Source organism: Lissotriton helveticus, chromosome 4_2 (genome assembly GCF_964261635.1).
Source record: "Lissotriton helveticus chromosome 4_2, aLisHel1.1, whole genome shotgun sequence".
In the NCBI taxonomy this organism is placed as follows: domain Eukaryota; kingdom Metazoa; phylum Chordata; class Amphibia; order Caudata; family Salamandridae; genus Lissotriton; species Lissotriton helveticus.
Window position 1 is genome coordinate 126,890,136 of NC_136064.1, and position 22,854 is coordinate 126,912,989.

The 22,854-nt window shown below is 39.6% G+C and overlaps 1 protein-coding gene across 1 annotated transcript in view; it reads right to left on the reverse strand.

The window, feature by feature from the left end:
• Positions 1–1,911: 1,911 nt before the first annotated feature.
• LOC144752099 (nicotinamide N-methyltransferase-like) overlaps positions 1,912–22,854 on the reverse strand; it is a 100,705-nt gene continuing 79,762 nt past the window's right edge. Inside the window, exon 3 of the mRNA XM_078640043.1 lies at positions 1,912–2,335. Within this exon, the coding sequence (XP_078496169.1) occupies positions 1,912–2,335 (424 nt within the window). The remainder of the gene's footprint in view (positions 2,336–22,854) is intronic.

Genomic DNA, 22,854 nt, shown 5'->3' on the forward strand with positions numbered 1-22,854 from the left:
AGGCTGCTGATCTAGAGGACACATAACTGATGATGGGGTATTGTCCGATGGCAGACAATTGCACACTAGGAATGGAGAAGACCTGTTGGTAAGACGCTAAACTGTCCATCAAGATGGATGGAGTGTTTCCTCTGCATATATAATTGATATGGTAAAACCTCCACTAACATGAGGAGCAGATTGAAACCACCATCTTGGAGGACAGATAAAAAAATGCCAAGATAGAAGTCAGCCATTTCAGATCACCATTAATTGTGAGATGGCTAAACATTGCTGAACAGTTAACATTGATAACATGACTACTGGCATTAAAAAGGTGTAGGGTGGCTGGGGGGGGTGGTGGGTAAAAAGGTTGGGCCTTTAAAGAAAGAAAAGAGAGAGCAGAAGGAATAGAGAGGGAGGGACTGCCCTCACTGTTATCATATTTCCATTGCTAGACGTTCTTTAAAATATTTATTAAAACACTATTTAAACCTAAAATGAGTCTTCAGAACTGGATGGTTCCACTGCATTGCATAGTGTACTACAAAGTACCAAAATGCATCATTAGAATTACTATTATTCCACATTCCACTAGTGCATTTTAAAGCTGTATTTACACATTACAAAATAGATAGTGGAAAGAGGACTATATGCTATTCTCTAAGGAAAAATAGCCACTATATATTTTAACCATCTTTACAGATTTACACATTACATATTACAAAATAGATAGTGGAAAGAGGGCTATATGCTATTCTCTAAGGAAAAATAGCCACTATATATTTCAACCTTCTATTTATGGACATTAATGGACACACAAACACACAGAGGATTTAGAGCATTGCAGAACAAAACACACACGATTTGAATTATTTGAGAAAAAGGACCATCATTTTATTTTAAGATTTAAATATTCTTTACAGCTGCAAATAAATCAAATGCATGATCAAATCAAATCAACCCATCACTCCTCCAAGCAGTTATTGCTTGAGCAACAATCCATGTGACATTTCAGTAAAGGACAAGATGATAATATTTAAATCAGAAATTGGCAGAGCAAAGGGAAAGTGGTCCAAGGAAAAGCAAAGGCCTGTGGTCAAGAAGTAAGGAGAGACAGAGAGCAGAGCACCACTGATGTCAGCAGCAACAGGTCCAACAAAGGAGGAAACAGAAGGGATTTAATTCAGGGCAGGGACAACCTATTCCTTTCCTCTCTGTAGACATTATGGGGCCGATTAGGATGGCGGACGGACTTGCGTCCGTCCGCCACCCCTGAGTAGGAGGGACCGTCCGCATGGGCAGCGGCGGTCCCTCCATGGCAATTAGGATGTGACTGCCACCCTGGCGGTCACATCCTAATGGCATCACACACACCTGCATCACACACACCTGCATCATTGAATTACAGCTTCAAGCTGCACCCGCCTCAATGTTAAAAATGCATGTGTTGCATTTACATGCACAAAGCGGCAGGCACCGCATGGTGCATGCTGCTTTGTGTACGCAAATGCAGGGGGGTACCATAGGTACCCCCCATGTGCACCTCCCACCCCCCATTCACCCAGGGGGCCCGCAACGGGCCCCCAAAGTGAATGTCCGTATGCTTTTCCATGGCGGAAAAGCCGCCATGGAAAAGCATATTTACACCAACATCATAATATGGCGGACGGTGTCTCATAGACACCGCCTGCCATGTTATAGCTTTTCCGCCGCGGTCGGAAGCCGACCGCGGCGGAAAAGCGGCGGACGGAATTCCAGACCCACCAGCCATCCTAATTTGGCGGTGGGTCTTTGGAGTCTCCGCCGTGGTTTTTCCGCATCCTCCAGGCCGGCGGACACTTCCGCCGGCCCGGAGGATGCGGAAAAACCGCCATCCTAATCGGCCCCTATGTCTATCAATTAGAATTCATAAGTACATTCAACAGTTGATTATTTTTTAGCATGAACAAGTAATGAGCTGCTGTAATCTACCACATCATACAATTGATCAAGTGTTCTAGGAAACACCTGCAGCTCCTTGATAACATAGTTAGCATCCCAAAGCGCTTTCCTTATAAAACTCTCATCCATACATAGATGGGGAAACTTAAAGCCCCCAACAATGTAATAAGTAGTATTGAGGCACACTATCAGGATTAAATGCCCGCCATCCTTTACCAGTGATGAGACATTGTTTAAAGCACTGTAGAACCCTTCTTTATTTGTCACGTGGGTCTCCAAACAATGAGGCAAAATCAGACAGTCAGCCTGAGGCAGGATGATGGGAGTCAAGGGGTTACTTTTGCAGGCATTGTATTTTAGAACATGCTTGATTTTCCTTTGTACCATATTTTGCTTCTCAGGCCATGCGTCCCTAAAATAAAATACAAACTTTTTTAATTTAAATGTATTATTTATTAAACAATGTTATTTTCTCACAAGTTATGGCATATTTTTCAAAACTGGTTATATATAGTGTGGATTTACAAATATACCTATATGCCTACTTTAAAACTATGGTATGTTGTGCTGAGGACTAAAGTAAATGTTTCCAGATTAAAGCTATTAATGGTATAAATTGAGATAGAATATACAAAAAAAAAAGACATATTTACAAGCTGCGTGCGCAATCTTTGACATAGCTGTGCGTTTATAAGGTAGACTTCTTTATAAATTGTTTTTTATGCTTGGATTCAATGCTGGTTTAGAAATTGTGTAATGGTTTCTTTGGACTTGTAAATATGCTCCTTTTTTTGAAGCGCCTTGTGCAACCTTTAATATGGGTGGAAGCAGTGAATGTATGGAGAGGGATAGGAATAGCAGATAGAAAACCATATAAAATGATGTGGGAGATGTATAAAGTATTTCAGTAATGGTATCAATTGAGATGGAATATAAGATAAAGAGGGGCATATTTACAAGACTCTTGTTCAATGTTTGACATGGGTGGAAGCAGAAAATGCATGCAGAATAATAAAATTGGCACCCAGACAAGAATATGAAATGCCGTGAGAGATGTTTAAAGGTTTCTTTTAATGGCATAAATTGAGATAGAATATACAAAAAAAGAGAGGCATATTTACAAGCTGTGTGCGCAATCTTTGACATAGCTGTGTGTTTATAAGGTAGACTTCTTTATAAATTGTTTTTTATGCTTGGATTCAATGCTTGTTTAGAAATTGTGTAATGGTTTCATTGGACTTGTAAATATGCTCCTTTTTTTGAAGCGCCTTGTGCAACCTTTAGTATGGGTGGAAGTAGTGAATGTATGGAGAGGGATAGGAATAGCAGATAGAAAACCATATAAAATGGTGTGGGAGATGCATAAAGTATTTCAGTAATGGTATCAATTGAGATGGAATATAAGATAAAGAGGGGCATATTTACTAGACTCTTGCGCAATGTTTGACATGGGTGCAAGCAGAAAATGCATGCAGAATAATAAAATTAGCACCCAGACAACAATATGAAATGCCGTGAGAGATGTTTTAAGGTTTCTTTTAATGGCATAAATTGAGATAGAATATACAAAAAAAAAGCCATATTTACAAGCTGCGTGCGCAATCTTTGACATAGCTGTGTGTTGATAAGGTAGACTTCTTTATAAATAGTTTTTTATGCTTGGATTCAATGCTTGTTTAGAAATTGTGTAATGGTTTCATTGGACTTGTAAATATGCTCCTTTTTTTGATGCGCCTTGTGCAACCTTTAGTATGGGTGGAAGCAGTGAATGTATGGAGAGGGATAGGAATAGCAGATAGAAAACCACATGAAATGGTGTGGGAGATGCATAAAGTATTTCAGTAATGGTATCAATTGAGATGGAATATAAGATAAAGAGGGGCATATTTACAAGACTCTTGCGCAATGTTTGACATGGGTGCAAGCAGAAAATGCCTGCAAAATAATAAATGTAGCACCCAGACAACAATATGAAATGCCGTGAGAGATGTTTAAAGGTTTCTTTTAATGGCATAAATTGAGATAGAATATACAAAAAAAGAGAGGGTTATTTACAAGCTGCGTGCGCAGTCTTTGACATAGCTGTGTGTTTATAAGGTAGACTTCTTTATAAATTGTTTTTATGTTTGGATTCAATGTTGGTTTAGAAATTGTGTAATGGTTTCATTGGACTTGTAAATATGCTCCTTTTTTTGAAGCGCCTTGTGCAACCTTTAGTATGGGTGGAAGTAGTGAATGTATGGAGAGGGATAGGAATAGCAGATAGAAAACCATATAAAATGGTGTGGGAGATGCATAAAGTATTTCAGTAATGGTATCAATTGAGATGGAATATAAGATAAAGAGGGGCATATTTACTAGACTCTTGCGCAATGTTTGACATGGGTGCAAGCAGAAAATGCATGCAGAATAATAAAATTAGCACCCAGACAACAATATGAAATGCCGTGAGAGATGTTTAAAGGTTTCTTTTAATGGCATAAATTGAGATAGAATATACAAAAAAAGAGAGGGTTATTTACAAGCTGCGTGCGCAGTCTTTGACATAGCTGTGTGTTGATAAGGTAGACTTCTTTATAAATTGTTTTTTATGCTTGGATTCAATGCTTGTTTAGAAATTGTGTAATGGTTTCATTGGACTTGTAAATATGCTCCTTTTTTTGATGCGCCTTGTGCAACCTTTAGTATGGGTGGAAGCAGTGAATGTATGGAGAGGGATAGGAATAGCAGATAGAAAACCACATGAAATGGTGTGGGAGATGCATAAAGTATTTCAGTAATGGTATCAATTGAGATGGAATATAAGATAAAGAGGGGCATATTTACAAGACTCTTGCGCAATGTTTGACATGGGTGCAAGCAGAAAATGCCTGCAAAATAATAAAATTAGCACCCAGACAACAATATGAAATGCCGTGAGAGATGTTTAAAGGTTTCTTTTAATGGCATAAATTGAGATAGAATATACAAAAAAAGAGAGGGTTATTTACAAGCTGCGTGCGCAGTCTTTGACATAGCTGTGTGTTTATAAGGTAGACTTCTTTATAAATTGTTTTTATGTTTGGATTCAATGTTGGTTTAGAAATTGTGTAATGGTTTCATTGGACTTGTAAATATGCTCCTTTTTTTGAAGCGCCTTGTGTAACCTTTATTATGGGAGGAAGCAGTGAATATATGGAGAGGGATAGGAATAGCAGATAGAAAACCATATGAAATGGTGTGGGAGATGTATAAAGTATTTCAGTAATGGTATCAATTGAGATGGAATATAAGATAAAGAGGGGCATATTTACAAGACTCGTGCGCAATTTATAAAGAAGTATACCTTATAAACACACAGCTATGTCAATTTCAATTTTCAATTTCAAAAGCTTTTATTCGATTTGTAAGTACAAATCATACAAGCAAAACTTATAATACAATTTGTTACATTAAAATTATTGTAAAAAAAGGCGAAGATATACAAGAGAACTCCGGGAAATTTCATGTGAGGAGAGAACAAATAGTAACAAACTCTAGACTTCAGTTCATATTTGGCGTTATAGTAATAAACTAGAAAATGCGGGGATACGCGTGTAAACAGGAATAAGTAATTATCACATGGAGTGCATATCCTGTCAGCTGTACATTTTAAACAAACCCCAAGCCAAAGACATGGAACATAATAAATTACAAAGTAGATTTAAAAGACAGATAAGTACAGACAGGGCAGTGTAAAAATGTGGCAACTCTAGACACTTCCTGGCAGCTGTACTTTTCGAATAAAATGGACTTCAGGTGCAATATATACGATAGATAATAATTAAACATTAAAGGCTGGAAGGCAGGGGTGCATACATGTGCAGACAGGTTAAAAGTAATTATCACAGAAGGTACTCTTCATAGCGGCTGTACAGTTTGAATCAAACCCAGAGTAGAAAGGCAATTTACATAAATGTTTGCCACAAACTATATATAAAAACCAATGAGTACAGACAGGAGCATATAAAATTATGGCAATACAATACATTTCCTGGCAGCTGTACATTTCAGAATAAAAGTGGCAACAAAAAAACAAATATCCACGCTCTCTAGGGCTGATAGTAACGCAAGGGCATTCTTAAAAGACCGTATGTTATATTTGATAAAAATGGATTTTAGGTACCTTATTCTTAAAAAGTGATAACATTTACAAAAAAGTAAAAAATGGCAGCAGCTCTGGCGTGAAGTATTGTCACAAGGGCAGGGAGTTTCTGATTTGAGTTTCTGTACTGGAAACGCAACAAGATGGTGTACGATACCCAACCTAACACGAGTTAGGACAAATTGATGAGATGGACGGCTGACTATAGAAAGATAAACTTGGAACCCCGTGGTAAACTAAGTTCCTTATAAAACTTCACAGTAGCCAACTTGCCATACACCTCATCTCGCCCTTTCTTTTTATACTTTAAAAAAGTTTGTTTAATTTCTTTTTTGGGTATTTCAACCGCCAGTTCAGGGTCAAGGAAAACATCGATGTCAAACAAAGTTTTGTACCAAAAGTGGATATATTTCAACCAAAGGATGCGTGATGAGAAGTCCAAACCTATACAATCAAGAATAATTTCTTGAGTGAATCGAGTCTCTGACTTAGCCCAAATAGAGCGCCACAATAAAAGTGGGCGGACGGCTGCGAAGTCAGAAATAAACTCGACCCCAACCTCGTCATGGATTAGTTGAACAGAAGCAGAATGGGGGACACATAACACTCTTTTTAAAAACTTATTTTCATCTTTTTGTAGGAGAGTGACATCTATGTGGCCCCACACACCCGCCCCGTACAATGCAGAAGGAACACAGCGTATGTTGTATATATTGATCATATCTCGGATACTTCTTGATCCGAGCTTGGAGGCAAATCGAAATACGCTGCTGGAAGTTCGCAACATTTTCATCCTGATATTATCAAGCTCGGGTTTCCAAGACCCGTCGGTGGCATAGGTGATTCCTAAGTAACAAAATGATTTGACTTGAAGCATTTTGTCATTATCTAAATAAAAACTGGACTTCAGTTTGTTAGCTGACTGACCACACAGCATGACATAGGTCTTAGATTTATTTACACAGAGTCTCCTATTTTGGATAAACAGCAAGAAACTGTCAATGAGACGCTGTAAACCTATCTGAGTACGGGATAAAAGGACAGCGTCATCCGCATATAATAAGATTGTGACAGGTTTGCCTCCAATCAGCGGGGCGTCTGCCGGTATAGTGGCTAAAGTGCGATCAACACAATTAATAAAAAGGGAAAATAAAAGAGGGGCTAACACGCATCCTTGCCGGATGCCCCTTGACACTTTAAAAAATGGTGTGCATTCCCCTAGGGTACCATATCGGACTTTACAAGAAAGTTTCTCGTAGAGCCTTGCCAAAAAGTGGACTATTTCTTTCGGTGCCCCTAACTCCAATAAAACCTGCCAAAGAATACCGTGATCGACTAAGTCGAACGCGCTGCTGAAATCAGCAAAGCATAAAAATAAATTGCCCTTTTTAGCTACTGTGTATTTGTTAATTAAAAGGTCCAAATTTACACATTGCTCTAGAGTGCCCATGCCTTTCCTAAAGCCATATTGCACCTTAGTTAAAATATTCATGTCTTCAGCCCAGGTTTCTAGCCTTATGAGCAGAATTCTGCTCATAACCTTTACTGAGGCGTCCAATAAAGAAATGGGGCGATAATTGGAGGCCTCGGATTTACTACCTTTTTTAAATAAGGGGATAATAACCGATTGGCCCCAGGAAGGGGGAATGTTACCTTCGGCTGCGCAGTTGAAAGTCCTCACCAGAATGGGGGCCCACAGGTCAGGTACAGCTTTTAATAAGTCTATAGGGACCCCATCGGGGCCCGGGGCCTTCCCCCCCTTACTGTTGGCAAGGCCTTTAAGTCCCTCTTCCAGGGTTATCCCCAAGGGTATAGGTGTCCATATGGGCGATTCAACAGGAGGTAAAGTTAATAATATCCCTTCTGGGTTAAAAATTTTGGTAAAATGGATAATCCACTCCTCACATGCAACATGAGAAGTAATTTCCGGGATGCCTTCTGTATTTAAAAATGGGCTATTGACTATTTCCCAGTAGAGTTTACTATTTTTAGTCTCAACTGCTTCGTTCAACTTGTCCCATGCTTCTCTCCGTAAGACCTTTTTCCTATTAGAAATAGCCATTTTGTAGTTCGCCCTTGTTTGTTTAATTCTGTTGCTTTCTCGGGGTTTAAACCCTACGGCAAGCTTCAGTTCCCGTAAGGCTACTATACAGGAATTATCAAACCAACCCAGTTTTACAGTTTTGTTAGTTGACAATTTCTTTCTGAAAATACCCTCAATAACAATATTGATTCTGATGAATTGTAATAACAAGAGATCAGGATCAATAGCATCATTCAGGCAGTAACCGATCTCGGCTTTACAGCTAACTATGACCTCCCTTTGTTTGGCCGCAGCATTGGCCCCTGTCCATTTGATCCTCGGGCCGTTAGGTCTGCTTGAAACAATTTCGGTAGTACAGGATTCTCCGGTCTCTATTATGGAACCTCTACCAGGAAGGGTGACACAGATACTATTGTGGTCACTAAGACTTTCTTCTCTCACATACAGGTTTAAGTAATCACCATTGCTGGAAAACAGGATGTGATCGATAAAAGTCCCAGCTTCCCTCCCTGTGAAAGTGGGGCAAATGGCATTCTGGTTGTTTTTGTTACACTTTAACAGGAGTAGATCTAATTTGAGTAACAGTTTGTTTAAAACAGAGCCATAGTGGCAATGTGGAAAATGGGGAAAGTCCTCACCCTTGCCTGAGCCCCCACTAAGGATATCCGGCTCCATCCCGAAACCACAGGGATTCCCCTTTGATAAGTGGCATGGCTGCAGGTTGAAATCCCCAGCCCAAAGGATGTCCGTCATCTTGTGAGAAGTGCCCATGGCCTTGGCGATTTCTTTTTCCAAGGGGAACAAAATACTCCCTCGGGTAACATCGAAGATGTTATTATAGAAATTAACAAGGACCAGATCATTTCCCTTGCCACATTCAATCCTTAATACCTGGCTATGAGCTCCCACAGTTGAGTTGCTTCTAACTTTATAATTACACAATCTGTTAGATAGAAGTATCAGAAGCCCCCCCTTTGCCCTGCCTGAGCTGGATTTAGTGGCATTGAGACAGTAGGATGAATAGCCTTCTATGTTTATATCCTCCTGGCTCCAGGTCTCTTGGAGGAGGACTATATCGAACCCTTCTCCTATAAACCTGAGCCAAAACGGGGTGTTTAATTTCCCTGCAATACCTGCAATATTCCAGGAGATCAGGGTAAGATCGGCAGACTTAGTAGCCTGGACTATAGTCCTAGATTGTCCAATTGCTGACCTCCTAATGGGGGATTGGGTATTGGTGGAATGGTGACTGAAAGGGAGGGATTGGATGGAGATACCTTCCGGAACGGAGACCCTCTGTAAAACCACATGACCACTTGGAGATGCAGGGGCCACAGTGGGGACTGCTTGCATGCTGGTATGGGCAGATTGCACACTTAAACTAGGTCCTGACTGCCTATTGACTAGTTGATTTGATGGTGGTGGGACATAATGTCAGTCAACCATCTCCAGGCAGTCAAATCTGTTGGATGTCTGAATACCTTGCCACCCGCCATCTGAAAAATGGCTATTGTTGGAATACCGGGGGCGAGGTGCCCATTCCCTGCCCCTATTCTGTTGGATTCGCCATGAGTCACCATAATTCCATGGATGTTCTTCGGTCATGGCCCAGTTTGGCGGAGGAATTGGGTAGTGATAGTTAAAAGTGGGGGGTAGAAAAAGGAGAGTCGATGGGTATCGATTCCCCCTTTCTTCTCCAAATCTGGCCATGAACAAATATGGTTCACAGTAGAGGCATCGTCGCATGTAACAATAACGCAATCTCCCTGGATACTCTTGGGGCTCTTCCCCACCCATGGTACCCTACGTACAGATGAAATTCTACAGGTGATGGAAGACTTCAGGGGCCTGTTGATACTGAGCCACTGGAGGATTTTGTTCCGGAGGGACCAATGAGGTTCATCTGTTCCTGCTGTAAGTTCAGGTACTCCTGTTAAGATAACGGTAAATGGAGATACCTCGGGAGCCAGATGAACTGGACGTTTAGGTCTGGGCCCCTTCTTACCTACATGGGGATGAGTTTTAGGGGGAGCCTGAGGTTTACTATTAGATTGCTGTAAAAGCACATTGGTCGTAGTATGATCAGTGTCAGTTAACATAACTTGAGGGGTATGGACAGCAGGAGTTTGCTGACTAGATATCGGTATCTGGGATACGGGTGTATCTTTGGGCTTTGATTTTGTGCAATTTACACAAGTATTTATCACAGGTGGTGTGGGAATTGTAGAGTCCTTTGTTTTGGGTTGTGTATTAAGCGTAACAGACGGTCTATCGGTGTTAACTGGAGGAACCCCCGGACCGACCGCTGTGCATCCCCCCCCAGGTTTGTCAAATGTTGCCCTAGGCTGGTTCGGTGTTTTGACAAGAAGTATGGCAAGCTGTTTTTCAATTGCCATAACACTCCGTTCCAGCGGCTGAAGATGATGTATAAGTAGGTCCCTAAAATTATCAAATAGCTGAGAGAAATCGCGATCTGACTGACAAGGGACACCCTCCTGAACGTTAGCCAAAATGGGACAATAAGGGTTGGGCAAAACAGAAGATACAGAATTAGTATTAGTGGTAGCGTTTGTGATTGTAGCTATTATTGAATCTTTATTTCTCTTATTTTTTGGAAGTTGGTTAACCTTATTCCCTTTGTTTATAGGTACTGGCTGCTTGGGTATAGCACCTTCTCTCACCCCCATAGACCGAGCACCTTGGGTGGAATCTTCAGCCACGATCAACTCTAGATCAGGGGTGATCTCAAGGTTCCCTGAGGTGTCCAATTCCAGTGACAAATTTGTGGCCGACAGGTCAACTGCATTAGGGATAGAATGAACTTGTGCTACTACATTTCCAGGCTGCATTAAAATGGGAATAGGTGTAGCTGTTGGAAGCGGGGTTAGGGCCGCAGCTATAGGGCCCAAAGAAGATCTCCTAGCGATCGCAAGGTCCTGAGAAACCCTGCGCTCTAGGAGAGAAATATTTAGGTTAATTGCCTCGGTAGTGGTAGTTATGAACTTATCAATAGGTCCTGTAAACTGCGCAGTTCTAAGGGCAGTCTTACTTCTAGATCCCCTTGTTACAGACATTATAGCAGGAGTACAGGCTCCGGGGGCTGAATTCAGATCACAAATGTCAAAAGGAGAGTACCTTAGGCAGGAGAATGGATCGACTGGCAGATGAAAACCAAGGGAATAGGCCCAGCCCAGCCTGGTTCAGTCTGGAACGGGCTGAAACGGGCCCGCCCTTGGCCCGGGCTTCGCCCGGCTTCCCGCGAGACGGGGGTGGCAGCAGATTTAAGCGCCGCCTGGCGCGTGGTTCACGCGGACTGCGTCTCCGGGAATGCTGGGGATTGTAGTTTGTAGACGGAACCCAACACCGCACTCCGCTCGGCGGCCGGACCCGGTGGTGGAGCTGGGGTCTGGCGGCGGGAGGCGGGCGGTCAAAGGCACAGGATAGCGAGGATTACGCTCTCCTCAAGGGTTTTCCAGCAGTGATTCGCTTCGTGGCAATTTCCCCCCCTCGACCGGGGTGGCAGCAGATTTAAGTGCCGCCTGGCGCGTGGTTGACGCGGACTGCGTCTCCGGGAATGCTGGGGATTGTAGTTTGTAGACGGAACCCAACACCGCACTCCGCTCGGCGGCCGGACCCGGTGGTGGAGCTGGGGTCTGGCGGCGGGAGGCGGGCGGTCAAAGGCACAGGATAGCGAGGATTACGCTCTCCTCAAGGGTTTTCCAGCAGTGATTCGCTTCGTGGCAATTTCCCCACACAGCTATGTCAAAGATTGCGCACGCAGCTTGTAATGCTGGTCCAGAGATATGTTTAAAGGTTTCTTTTAATGGCAAATTTATAAATTAAAAAATTAAAAAAGATAAAAAATGCAATAGATCTCGCCCTCGGTGTCACACATACTGTTGGCAGAGACAGACATGGTACATTATATCTAAAATCCTATTAATCTGCCTAAGATCACACTGTAAGTGAAGCTTGATTCACCCATCATTGTAATCTTAGGCAGAGTCACACATACTGTTGGCAGAGACACTCATGGTACATTATATCTAACATTCTGATCATGTGCCTAAGATCACACTGTGACTGAAGCTTGATTCACCCATCACTGTGATCTTAGGTAGAGTCACACATACTTTCGGCAGGGACAGACATGGTACATTATATCTAAAATCTTATTAATCTGCCTAAGATCACACTGTGAGTGCAGCTTGATATAATGAGCAACTAGAGTGCTAACATTCAGAATTTATGGCAAATGTGTGACATATCTGAATGCCTTCTTGATGGAACCAAAGTAAACAAGCATTGAAAATGCAATAGATCTCGCCCTCGGTGACATACATACTGTCGGCAGAGACAGACATGGTACATTTTATCTAAAAGCCTACTAATCTGCCTAAGATCACACTGTAAGTGAAGCTTGATTCACCCATCATTGTAATCTTAGGCAGAGTCACACATATTGTTGGCAGAGACACACATGGTACATTATATTTAAAATCCTATTAATCTGTTAAGTAAACAAGCATTGAAAATGCAATAGATTTGGTGTGATGTTGGGCACATGTCCACCATATTACATTTAATCTACCATCTCTTTCTCTGCAAGCAGTATGTGTGTCTCTGCTCATATTATTTCAAAGTATGTACAGGCCAAAAACAGACCACCTATATATAAACAAGACATAAAAAATAATTAGTTAATCGTTTTTGACAGAAAGCAAAGCACATGTAATGTAAATGAGCCTTTTGTTGTATACTAGTGTTTATATTGTTTACGTATTGTAATTGATGTGTAATATATTTGTAGTGGTCTATAATATGTTCTTTTTCTTTACTACAGATTATAATCATCTATACAAACAAACTAAAAGATGCCTTCTAAGTCAAGAAGAGAAAAAATTCATAAAAGTAAATTAAGGACTAAGGAAAAAGAAAATCAACAACCAACCAAAATAAAATCTTCAGAGAAAAAGAAAAATGCTCCTGGTAGGCAATCTAAAAATTTTCTCAGGAACTTATTGAAATGTCAAGAAAACATTTTTTTTTTAAGAAAGAACAATGAAACACTTGTAATTTCAAAGAAAACAGGATGTACAAGGAGATGATACTTTGCATACCAAAAGAAGCAGCAAGCAATTTTCTGAAATACGTAGACGAATGTTTTTACAACAGAATAGTAACAAATTTATTAAAAAATGTAAAAAGGTTTAAAAAAAGACTGCTTTTTACAAGAAAAAAAACCATAGTTAAGATCGTGGATGAAGCATTTAAAGTGAAAAATAAATTGTTTTGTTTAGTAATGAATAGAATTCGTACACTTGATAAGATAATCATTGTGTTCAAATCAAAATGTAAGTGGAGGAGAGTAATTAATCAAAATAATTTCTGTGATGTTTTTTCTGGAGAATGGAAGCATAGTTCAAGTTCTGAGCCATTTTTTTATGAAGAAAGTTACTTTCAAGATAATGATTTGGTGCATGCAGTTGACACCAGTGGTCGAGCATATGAGGTGAAGGACGGTTGTCCGGTTGAAAAAGAAGAGATTGTGCCTAGAAATACAGAAGAGGTGTTAGCTGATGAAGTTTTAGGGAGACGTCCTAAGACTCCAGTGTATACAAGGAAATGTAGTAGTATTTGTAGTGTCCGACAGGAATCAATTGATTTGTTTCACAATTTCTTACGGACATATACTGAGAAAAGTGTGAAACAAAAAATGAAAATTTTACAAGAGTTAGATCCTTGTAGAGTGAGATAAAAAACAGGTTTGCAAGGGCATCCACTGGCTTGTCTTTCAAGAAAAGTATGTCAGAATGTTTTTCACCATTTTAGGATGTTAGCAGTGTATCATAATAAAGTGAGGAAATTAGTGAGAAGGTTGTACTATGCATAAAGTCCAGCACTTAAACTAAAACAGTTAAACAGTGCTCTTTTGCATCGAACTGAATTAGATGTCAAAAACATTTGTGATTAAATTGAGTTTTGTTACATTGGTGAAAAAGAGGTCAGTGCAGAAATTGATACAGTAATAGAAGGTAATGTAGAAGAGAATGTAGAGATTTTATGTACAGAAAAATTTGAAAATGAAATTATAAAGTTTAAAGTCAATTCAAGTGAAAGGCCTAATTTTTCTTGTGTTTGTTGTCAACGGACTCATTATAAGCATCAGACTAGATTAGTTGATTTATATGTAAAAAGCAAAAAGATAAATAATAATGAGTGGAAGGATTTTGCAACTTATTTGTTGGTTGAAAATTGTTTTGATTTGGGCTCTGATCTTCGTATTTGTACATATTGCTATAATAAATGAAATGAAAACAAAATGCCTGCTAAAGCTGTTCATAATAATCTGGAGTTGGTAGACATCCCATTTGAATTGATGGATTTAAATACCTATGAGTCTATTCTGATTCAATGTGTACATCCTTTTCAGGCTATTGTACACATGGAGCCTAAGACAGGGAAATTGCCTCCTTCAGATTTACAGAGAGGATTAAAGGGAAGAGTTGTTTATTTGCCTCTAGATTTTAAGAAAAATATTGATAAAATTGGTGTCGAAAAAGTAGAAGAGGAACCTCTGGTTATTCTAGTTAATGGTGTTCCGACAAAAAGTAAGAAAATCTGGCAAGAATTAGTGGATGTTAGGAAAGTCAAGAAGGCAACGTTGTATCTGGTAAAAAATAATCAGTACTATAAAAATGTGTATGTGGGAGAAGAGGAAACAACTGCACAAGACGACACTGATGTCTCTACTGGGCAAATTGAAAAAGTTGATGTCTCTAGAAGTGAAGAAATTTACGAACATTATAGTGTTCATCCATTGCATTCCAAAGAAGTAATGGGGAATGCTATTGACTTGTTTCAGATGAAAAAAGCCGAAGGAAGTCCCATTAGTGTATGGGAAGAAAGTTTGGAAGCTCGTTGTTTTCCACAGTTATTTCCAACAGGTGAAGGTGGATGATATGACGAGCGACCTGTTCAAATTCCTGCATCTGAATACCGGACTTCAAGATTATATGCAGAAGATCCAAGGTTTCGTCAATGCATTCCATATTTGTTCCGTCTACTGTCTGAGAGTGACTTGTCTGGACTTTCCTATGCAGTAAACCATATACGGAAAAGTGGAGCACATCTACAAAATGTTTCGGCAATGCATTTCATGGATAAAGTGAAACTGCAAGACAGTGTTTTGGAATCTCAGCTAATTAATCTCATGGCATGTCAGCTTGGTACTAACGAGTATTGGTACCATCGTCATGGGGAATTGAAATGTATGCTAAGAAACTTAGGAACTCCTACATGGTTCCTCACTCTTAGCTGTGCTGATTATGCTTGGGAAGACTTACTTGAATTTCTACGAGAGGCAAATAAAAACATTGAAAATATTGAATACAAGACACCTGGAAAACTGTGCTCTTTGGATTCAGTTAATGTATGCAGGTATTTCAATCCTAGGTTTGAAGCTATGTCTTTTATTACACACAAAAAAAATCCTCCGCTTGGAGAGGTGTTGGATTTCTTTTGGAGAAAGGAGTATCAAGCAAGAGGTGCTCCTCACATACATATGCTGCTATGGATTAAAGATGCACCAAAATTTGGAGCAGATTCAGATGAGAAAGTGATGAGTTTCATTGAGCAGTATTCTACATGTGCTGTTCCGAAAAGAACAGAAGAAAACAATTTAAGACACCAAGTTTTACGCTTTCAAACCCATCGTTGTGGGAAATACTGTCATCGAAAATACAAATCCAAGGACAAATTCTACACGAAATGTCGTTTTGCATTTCCACGTCAATAACATTGAAAGGAAGAGTCAACAATTTTATGTCTTCTCTGCGACATACTGTGACAAGGAAATCACCCAAAAATACATACAACCTAAGAAGCAACGAGGAATCCAAATACATAAATGACTACAACCCAGTCATTTTGTCCATGTGGAATGCTAACATGGATATTCAATATGTGGCTGACAACTCTATTGCTGTGGCTCAATTTGTGACGTCTTACATCACAAAATCAGAAAAAAAGGAACTGAAGGAAATGTGGGAGGAAATTTCACATTAAAAGAGTCTAAGCAAGAAATTATACAGTTACAGTCTGAAGATGTTGTCGCATCGAAGACAAACATGTTGGATACATACTATCCAAATAGAAGTACTCACCTTGAGAACGCTTGTCTCTATGAAGTTCTGCAAACCTACATTTTTAAAAAGAATGTCACAGAAGACATCAATAAAGGTGTATATGCTGTAATTGGATGTGAAGGCTGTCTAGTAAAACAAAGAAAAGGCCATTTGATTAATCATCGAAAATTGAGTTGTGATTCTCCAGACAAAAGGGAATTTTATTACTTAGCTCTTTTACAACTCTTTAAGCCTTGGCGTAGAGAAGAGGAACTACTTGGAGATTTTCTTACTTACGAAGATTCGTTCAATGCAACCAAGGATACGATAGAATGTCCTGTTTTTTCAAATTATCTGCAAATGTTGAACGAGGAAATACAGCAAGAAGCTACAATTGCAGCATAGATTGCTAGAAACAGTTCTCAAGATAGTCAGAGTTCTGCTTCATTGAGTCAGGATCCACTAGGAGGACCAATTATACAAAATGAAGCTGCTACTGCCATGGATGAAGTTGAAAGTGCCATGGAACAAGCTCAGGAGGATGGAGTTGACTTAGAAGATTTGGAAAAAGAACTAAACGTTGAGCAGAGACAAATATATGACCAAGTCACAGAACAAATTGGGCATGGTTTATCTCATGAGAAAAAAGAGTGCTCATGTACATCATTTGTATCTATCCGACTGTATGTGAGTGGAGAAGCAGTAACTGGGAAAAGTTTCCTGATTAAAGCGATTGCAACATATTTGCAGAAAACAACGGAGTCATCGCTCTCTTGTGTTGTTACTGCTCCAACTGGGTTGGCAGCACACAACATTAAAGGGATTACTTTACATCGCTTATTGATAACAAATTACAAAACCACAAGCTATCTGGAGAGGCTTGTTGTGAAGTTTCAAGAGTCCTAAAGAAAATGAAACTTCTTATCATTGATGAAGTAAGCATGGTATCAAATGTAATGCTTGCTTTTGTGCATTTAAGAATGCAAGAAATTCTTAAAACAGACTATGATGTGTTATTTGGAGGCAAACACATCATTGTTTTTGGAGATCTACTGCAACTAACTCCAGTGAAAGGACAGCCAGTGTTTAAAATGCTTACACATGAAGATACCAGGAAGTGCTTAGGAAGCATTGGAAATGTTAACATATGGTTAAATTTCAAATATGCAGAACTACTTCAAAATATGCGACAGGCAAAGGATGAAGATTATACAAATATTCTACAAGATGTAAGAATTGGAAAACTAACTTAGCATGGCAAAGAAGCTTTACAAGGACGATTAATTTCAAATGTGTTTCCAAAGGAAAATATTCTCCCAGAGAATATTTTTAAGAAAATTCCTGAAAACAAATCTGTCATATGCTTGATGCCAACTCTGCAAGAATATTCAATCTTCAACACCAAAATGTTAAAGTTGGAAAATCAAGAGATTGTGAAAATGAAAGCTATTGATAAAATAGAACATGAAGGAGCAACTATTATTTTGTCTGAAAAGTTGAAATCAAAATTGGATTCTTTAGAGAAGACAATATCTAAAACTGCTGGTATGGAAAAGATTCTGTATGCATCTTTAAATTGTCGTATAATTGTATGACGTAATTTACATGTGGAAAGAGGTTTAGTAAATGGAGCAATGCGTCATGTTGTGGATTTTGTGAATTACCGAAATAGAGATGGAATTGAAATTATAAAAATTTAATTTGATGGTATTGAAGAAGTACAACAAATCAGTCGTTGTTCTGCTCGTTTTTTGCTAGTGAAAGATTTATATGTCTACAGAAAACAGTTTCCTGTTTCTTTGGCATATGTAGTAACTATTCATAAATCTCAAGGTTTAAGTGCTTTGGTGAATATTGGAAATTCTGTGTTTAAGGAGGGCATGGCATATGTTGCTTTATCTCGAGTCAGAATTTTATCTGGATTGTACTTGATTGATTTTGATGAAACAAAGATTAATGCAGATCTAAATTGTGTAAAAGAATATAATAGGTTAAGAAGAGAGTATGCTCCAAATTTACCTCAATATCCTCTGTTTGAAAAGCGTGTGGTAGGCGAAAAAGAAGAAATGAGAAATATTGTAGTGAAGTTGTAGCAAAAAGAAAAAAAGTAAATGAATCAGCAATTGTAAGCAGAAACTAAATGGATTCAGTTAAATGTGTTGTTGGATTTCAGTTTGAAAATAGTTCTGGTGTCAACTGCTATGCTAATGTAGTGGTTAATGTTGGTTTTTTTCTCCAAACTGTAAAAGAACAGATTGCTGAAAATCGTGATCAAACACTTTGTTGTTTATTAAATTCTGTATTAGAGAAATGTAGCAGTGATATAACAAAAATACAAAGTGTTTCTGAAATTCGAAAGGTTTTAGACATATGTTCTGGTCTAAATCAATTTACACAGAATATTCAGCAAGATTATCAGGAATATCATTGGAGAAAATATAGTGGGAGAAGGGAAGTAACTGTGATTAAACTTACTATGTAACAAAGACATGTTGCACTCTATACTATAAGTCTCAGTTTATACCACAGTCATTTCACTACTATCTCATAAATTACAAATAGAATAATAAAAAATTGTCTCAAACAATTTATAATTTCTAAATATAAATGTTTTCTTCAGAATTTTCATAATTTAAAAGAACTTCTAACATTAACTGATCAGGAATCTCCTCATCAGAAGTCTCCATACATGAGTCCTGAAACTCAATATAGTCCAAACATTCCATTAATTCAGCATCCAAAGTCTCATCATTAAAATCCCCCATTCCATCTCCTCTCAAAAAAAGGTCTTCTTCATGGATAGTGTGATCAACAGGATCATTCAAGACCTCAATAAAACTCGCCTCAACAAAAGTCGCAGAAATTTAAAAAATGATATCAACGGTGTCCTCATTCAGATCCATATTCTTTTCAAATTTCTTGCTGTAAATTGCAGAAAAAAATTACTTTAATTTATCGTTTTTAGTAATAGATAATATAAAACTAGCTTTATCAAGTATTAAATTCCCCTTACAAATTAACAATTCACCTTTTAGAAAGCAGTAGAAGAGTTAGTACTGTGTAAATTTCACACCAGAAATAGAACACCAAAAATTCCTCACAAAAGTACCTTAAAGAGTATTATCACAAAATGGCTGTGTTTCCCTCTCATTTTTCATGTATATTCACATAGAAAACCAATGAAACTGCATCACACACAAATTCAAAACCAAAGAAACATTTTAATTGGTTCTAAATTTCAAAAGCTAATTGGCTCTTGGGTGTCTGTAAACATTCTAAATGGTCTGCATAGTCCGCCATCTTGTGACTCTGAAGAACAGAGACACAAGAGGTGAAAAATAAAAGTGGAGAACGTTGATAGGGGGCAGGGTAGAGATACCCTGCCCCCCTTATGTTTTATCAGGGGGGCCTAGGAGGACTCCGAAGGGCAAAAAAATGTTTTAGTTTTTTTTTTAATTTCGCGGAGTAAGCTCAGGGTGCGTGCACATGGGCGCTTACCGGTACGCGTACCCTGAGCGCACCACGGGGAAAAACAGTGTAAAAAATTAGAGTGAAAAAAATAATTTAGAGTGCTTAGAGTGCTGTTCCCTTACTCCGGTTCCCTCACTACCCTTCATTCCCTATCCTTCATTCCCCTTCCCCCTACTTTCATCCCCCAGTCACCATCTCTTAGTACCTCTGCTTCAGTCATGTTCCCCTCTGTTCCCTTTCTTCGCTCCCTCACTCATTGCCCGTCCCTCACTCAATGTACTCCGCTTCACTCACTCCTTCTGTCACTCCCTCTGTCCTGTCACATCCTCATTCTCCTCCCCTCACTCCCTCTGTCTTAGCCTCACTCCCTCTGTCCCCTCACTCTCTCAGTCCCCTTTCCTCATGCTCACTCCCTTTAACTCTCCCACACTCCCTTACTTACGTTTCTTTGCTCCCTCACTCAGTCCCCTTCTCTCATTTTTTCCTTTATTCCCTCTGTCTCCTCACTCTCTCAGTCCCCTAGTCTCACTCTCACTTGCCTTTATCCACCCTCTATCACCCCTCTTTACTCATCAACCCTGCCGTTCTCTCACCCCCCTCATTCCCTATCCTTCATTCCCCTTCCCCTTACTTTCATCCCCCAGTCACCTTCTCTTAGTACCTCTGCTTTAGTCCTGTTCCCCTCTATTCCCTTTCTTCGCTCCCTCACTCATTGCCCTTCCCTCACTCACCTTACTCCACTTCACTCACTCCTTCTCTCACTCCGTCTGTCCTTTCACATCCTCACTACCCTTCCCTCACTCTCTGTCTCATAGCCTCACTCCCTCCATCCCCTCACTCTCTCAGTCCCCTTTCCTCATGCTCACTCCCTTTAACTCTCCGACACTCCCTTACTTACCTTTCTTTGGTTCCTCTCTCAGTCCACTTCTCTCACTCTTTCCTTCACTCCCTCTGTTTCCTCACTCTCTCACTCCCCTAGTCTCACTCTCACTTGCCTTTATCCACCCTCTATCACCCCTCTTTACTTATCCTCACTGCTGTTCCCTCACCCTCCCTCACTCCTGTTCCCTTACTCCGGTTCCCTCACTAACCCTCATTCTCCACCCTTCATTCCCCTTCCCCTTACTTTTATCCCCCAGTCACCTTCTCTTAGTACCTCTGCTTCAGTCCTGTTCCCCCCTGTTCCCTTCCTTCGCTCCCTCACTCATTGCCCTTCCCTCACTCACCTTACTCCACTTCACCCACTCCTTCTCTCACTCCTCTCACATCCTCACACCCCTTTTCTCACTCCCTCACTCTTAGCCTCATTCCCTCTGTCCCCTCACTGTCACTTCCCTTCAATTACCCTCACTCATCTTCAAACACTGACTGTCATCAACACACTCTCAATCAGTCCACCTTCCTTCTCCCTCACTCCTGTTGCCTTACTCTCAGTCCCATTACTTTATCGTCTGTCACCCTCTTTCTCTCAATATCAATCCCCTTTTTTCACCTTGACTCCTTTCTTTCCGTCACTCCCTGTCACTCTCCTTCGTTCTCTCCACTTCAACTCACTCTTGTTTACAACTCACCTTCTCTCTCTCGTCTTCTGTCACTTGATCCCTCTATCACTTTCTCCCCCTCATTCACTCATTTTATTCATTCATTTATTCAGTACACATTCTCTGAAAAAAAGAATTGTAAAATATGTAAAGAATACAGCTCTTTTTTGAGAATTGGAGGTAGTTCTGTAAAGAACTTTTTTTTTCTTCTTTTTGTAAATATTTTTTTATACTTTTTTATAACGATTTTATATTTTTTTTGTATTTTTTTCAGGGGAAAACAAAACCAGGGATTCTAAAACTGCTCAGCAGGTGCAAAAAAATGGTGAAAAATTAGGGACGGGGAGGGCAGCGGTGTCCCTCTCTCTTCCTAACAATGAGTTCAATGCTCTGCTCCCCATAACAGAGCAGTTCATCACAGTCCACGCATAGAAATGTTATGCCTGCAAAGACCGGCTGCACGTTAGGGATCATTCTTCCACGTGGTGTTCCCGAAGCTGTTGCTCCACCAGTGGAGGTGCTACCGCCATCTCTTGGTGCATTCCGTGCCAAGTCCCTGACACTCTCCCTGGCAAAGTTATTTGGGTGTCTTCTCTGGACATGCCTAATTAAAGTGGCATTTCCAAAGCTATATTTCTTATTAGGATTGCCTCTGGATAAAGTAGTGCCACATATCTTGCAGGTAACCTTAGCAGCATTAACCTTTTTTTTTCCTTCAGGGATGAAATTTGTTTCCAAATTAAGTGGTCCTTTATTTTGTGCTGAGGAGGGTCCTCAGGCAAAAAACCTTCAGAATCACTGCTGGATGACTCCTTGCAGCCATTGCTGTAGATCAGAAAACTTTGAGAAGCAGATAATGCACAGAATACCTCTTGCTCTCTCCAAGTACAAATTAATATTGAGAGAAATGGGTGGGGTTCTCAATATTTGGAAAAAAAATGTTCTGAACCAATGAAAAGTGTTATTTTAAGGTCACATGGCTTGACGCGCTTACGCTACGCACTCCGGAGCGCTTCCGGGGCGCTTACGCGGCACGTACGTGGGCGCTTTCTGGGCGCTTCCGGGGGCGCTTACGCGGCGCGTAGCAGTGACGTTTTTCGGGAATGCGTTTAAAGTTCAAATACGGTTCTTAAATATTAAAAATAGTACTTTTATATATTATTATTTACTTTTATTACATTTTTTTTTTTTTTCGATCGCGATAAGGCGCTCTCGCTGCGCGTACCGGTGTGCGCGCCGGTACGCGTACCGTGAGCGCACCGGTGCACGAATAATACAAAAAACATATATATGAAAAACATGTAAAAAATAGTTTTGAAATAATTAGAAAAAAATAAAAAAATTAATAGATATAATAATTACCTATCATTAAAAAACAATATTTCACTTATAAATTGTTGTTTTCAAACTCGTTAAAGTTACGAATTAGCTTTTTAAAAAGATGCAAATTCACTGAAAAAACCATAGGTTTCATACACGATATAGTTAGGAATTAGCTTTTAAAAAATCTTTGAAATTCACTGAAAAAACCATAGGTTTCACACATGTTATAGTTAGGAATTAGCTTTTAAAAAACCTTTGAAATTCACAGAACAAAACCATAGGTTTCACACACGTTATAGTTAG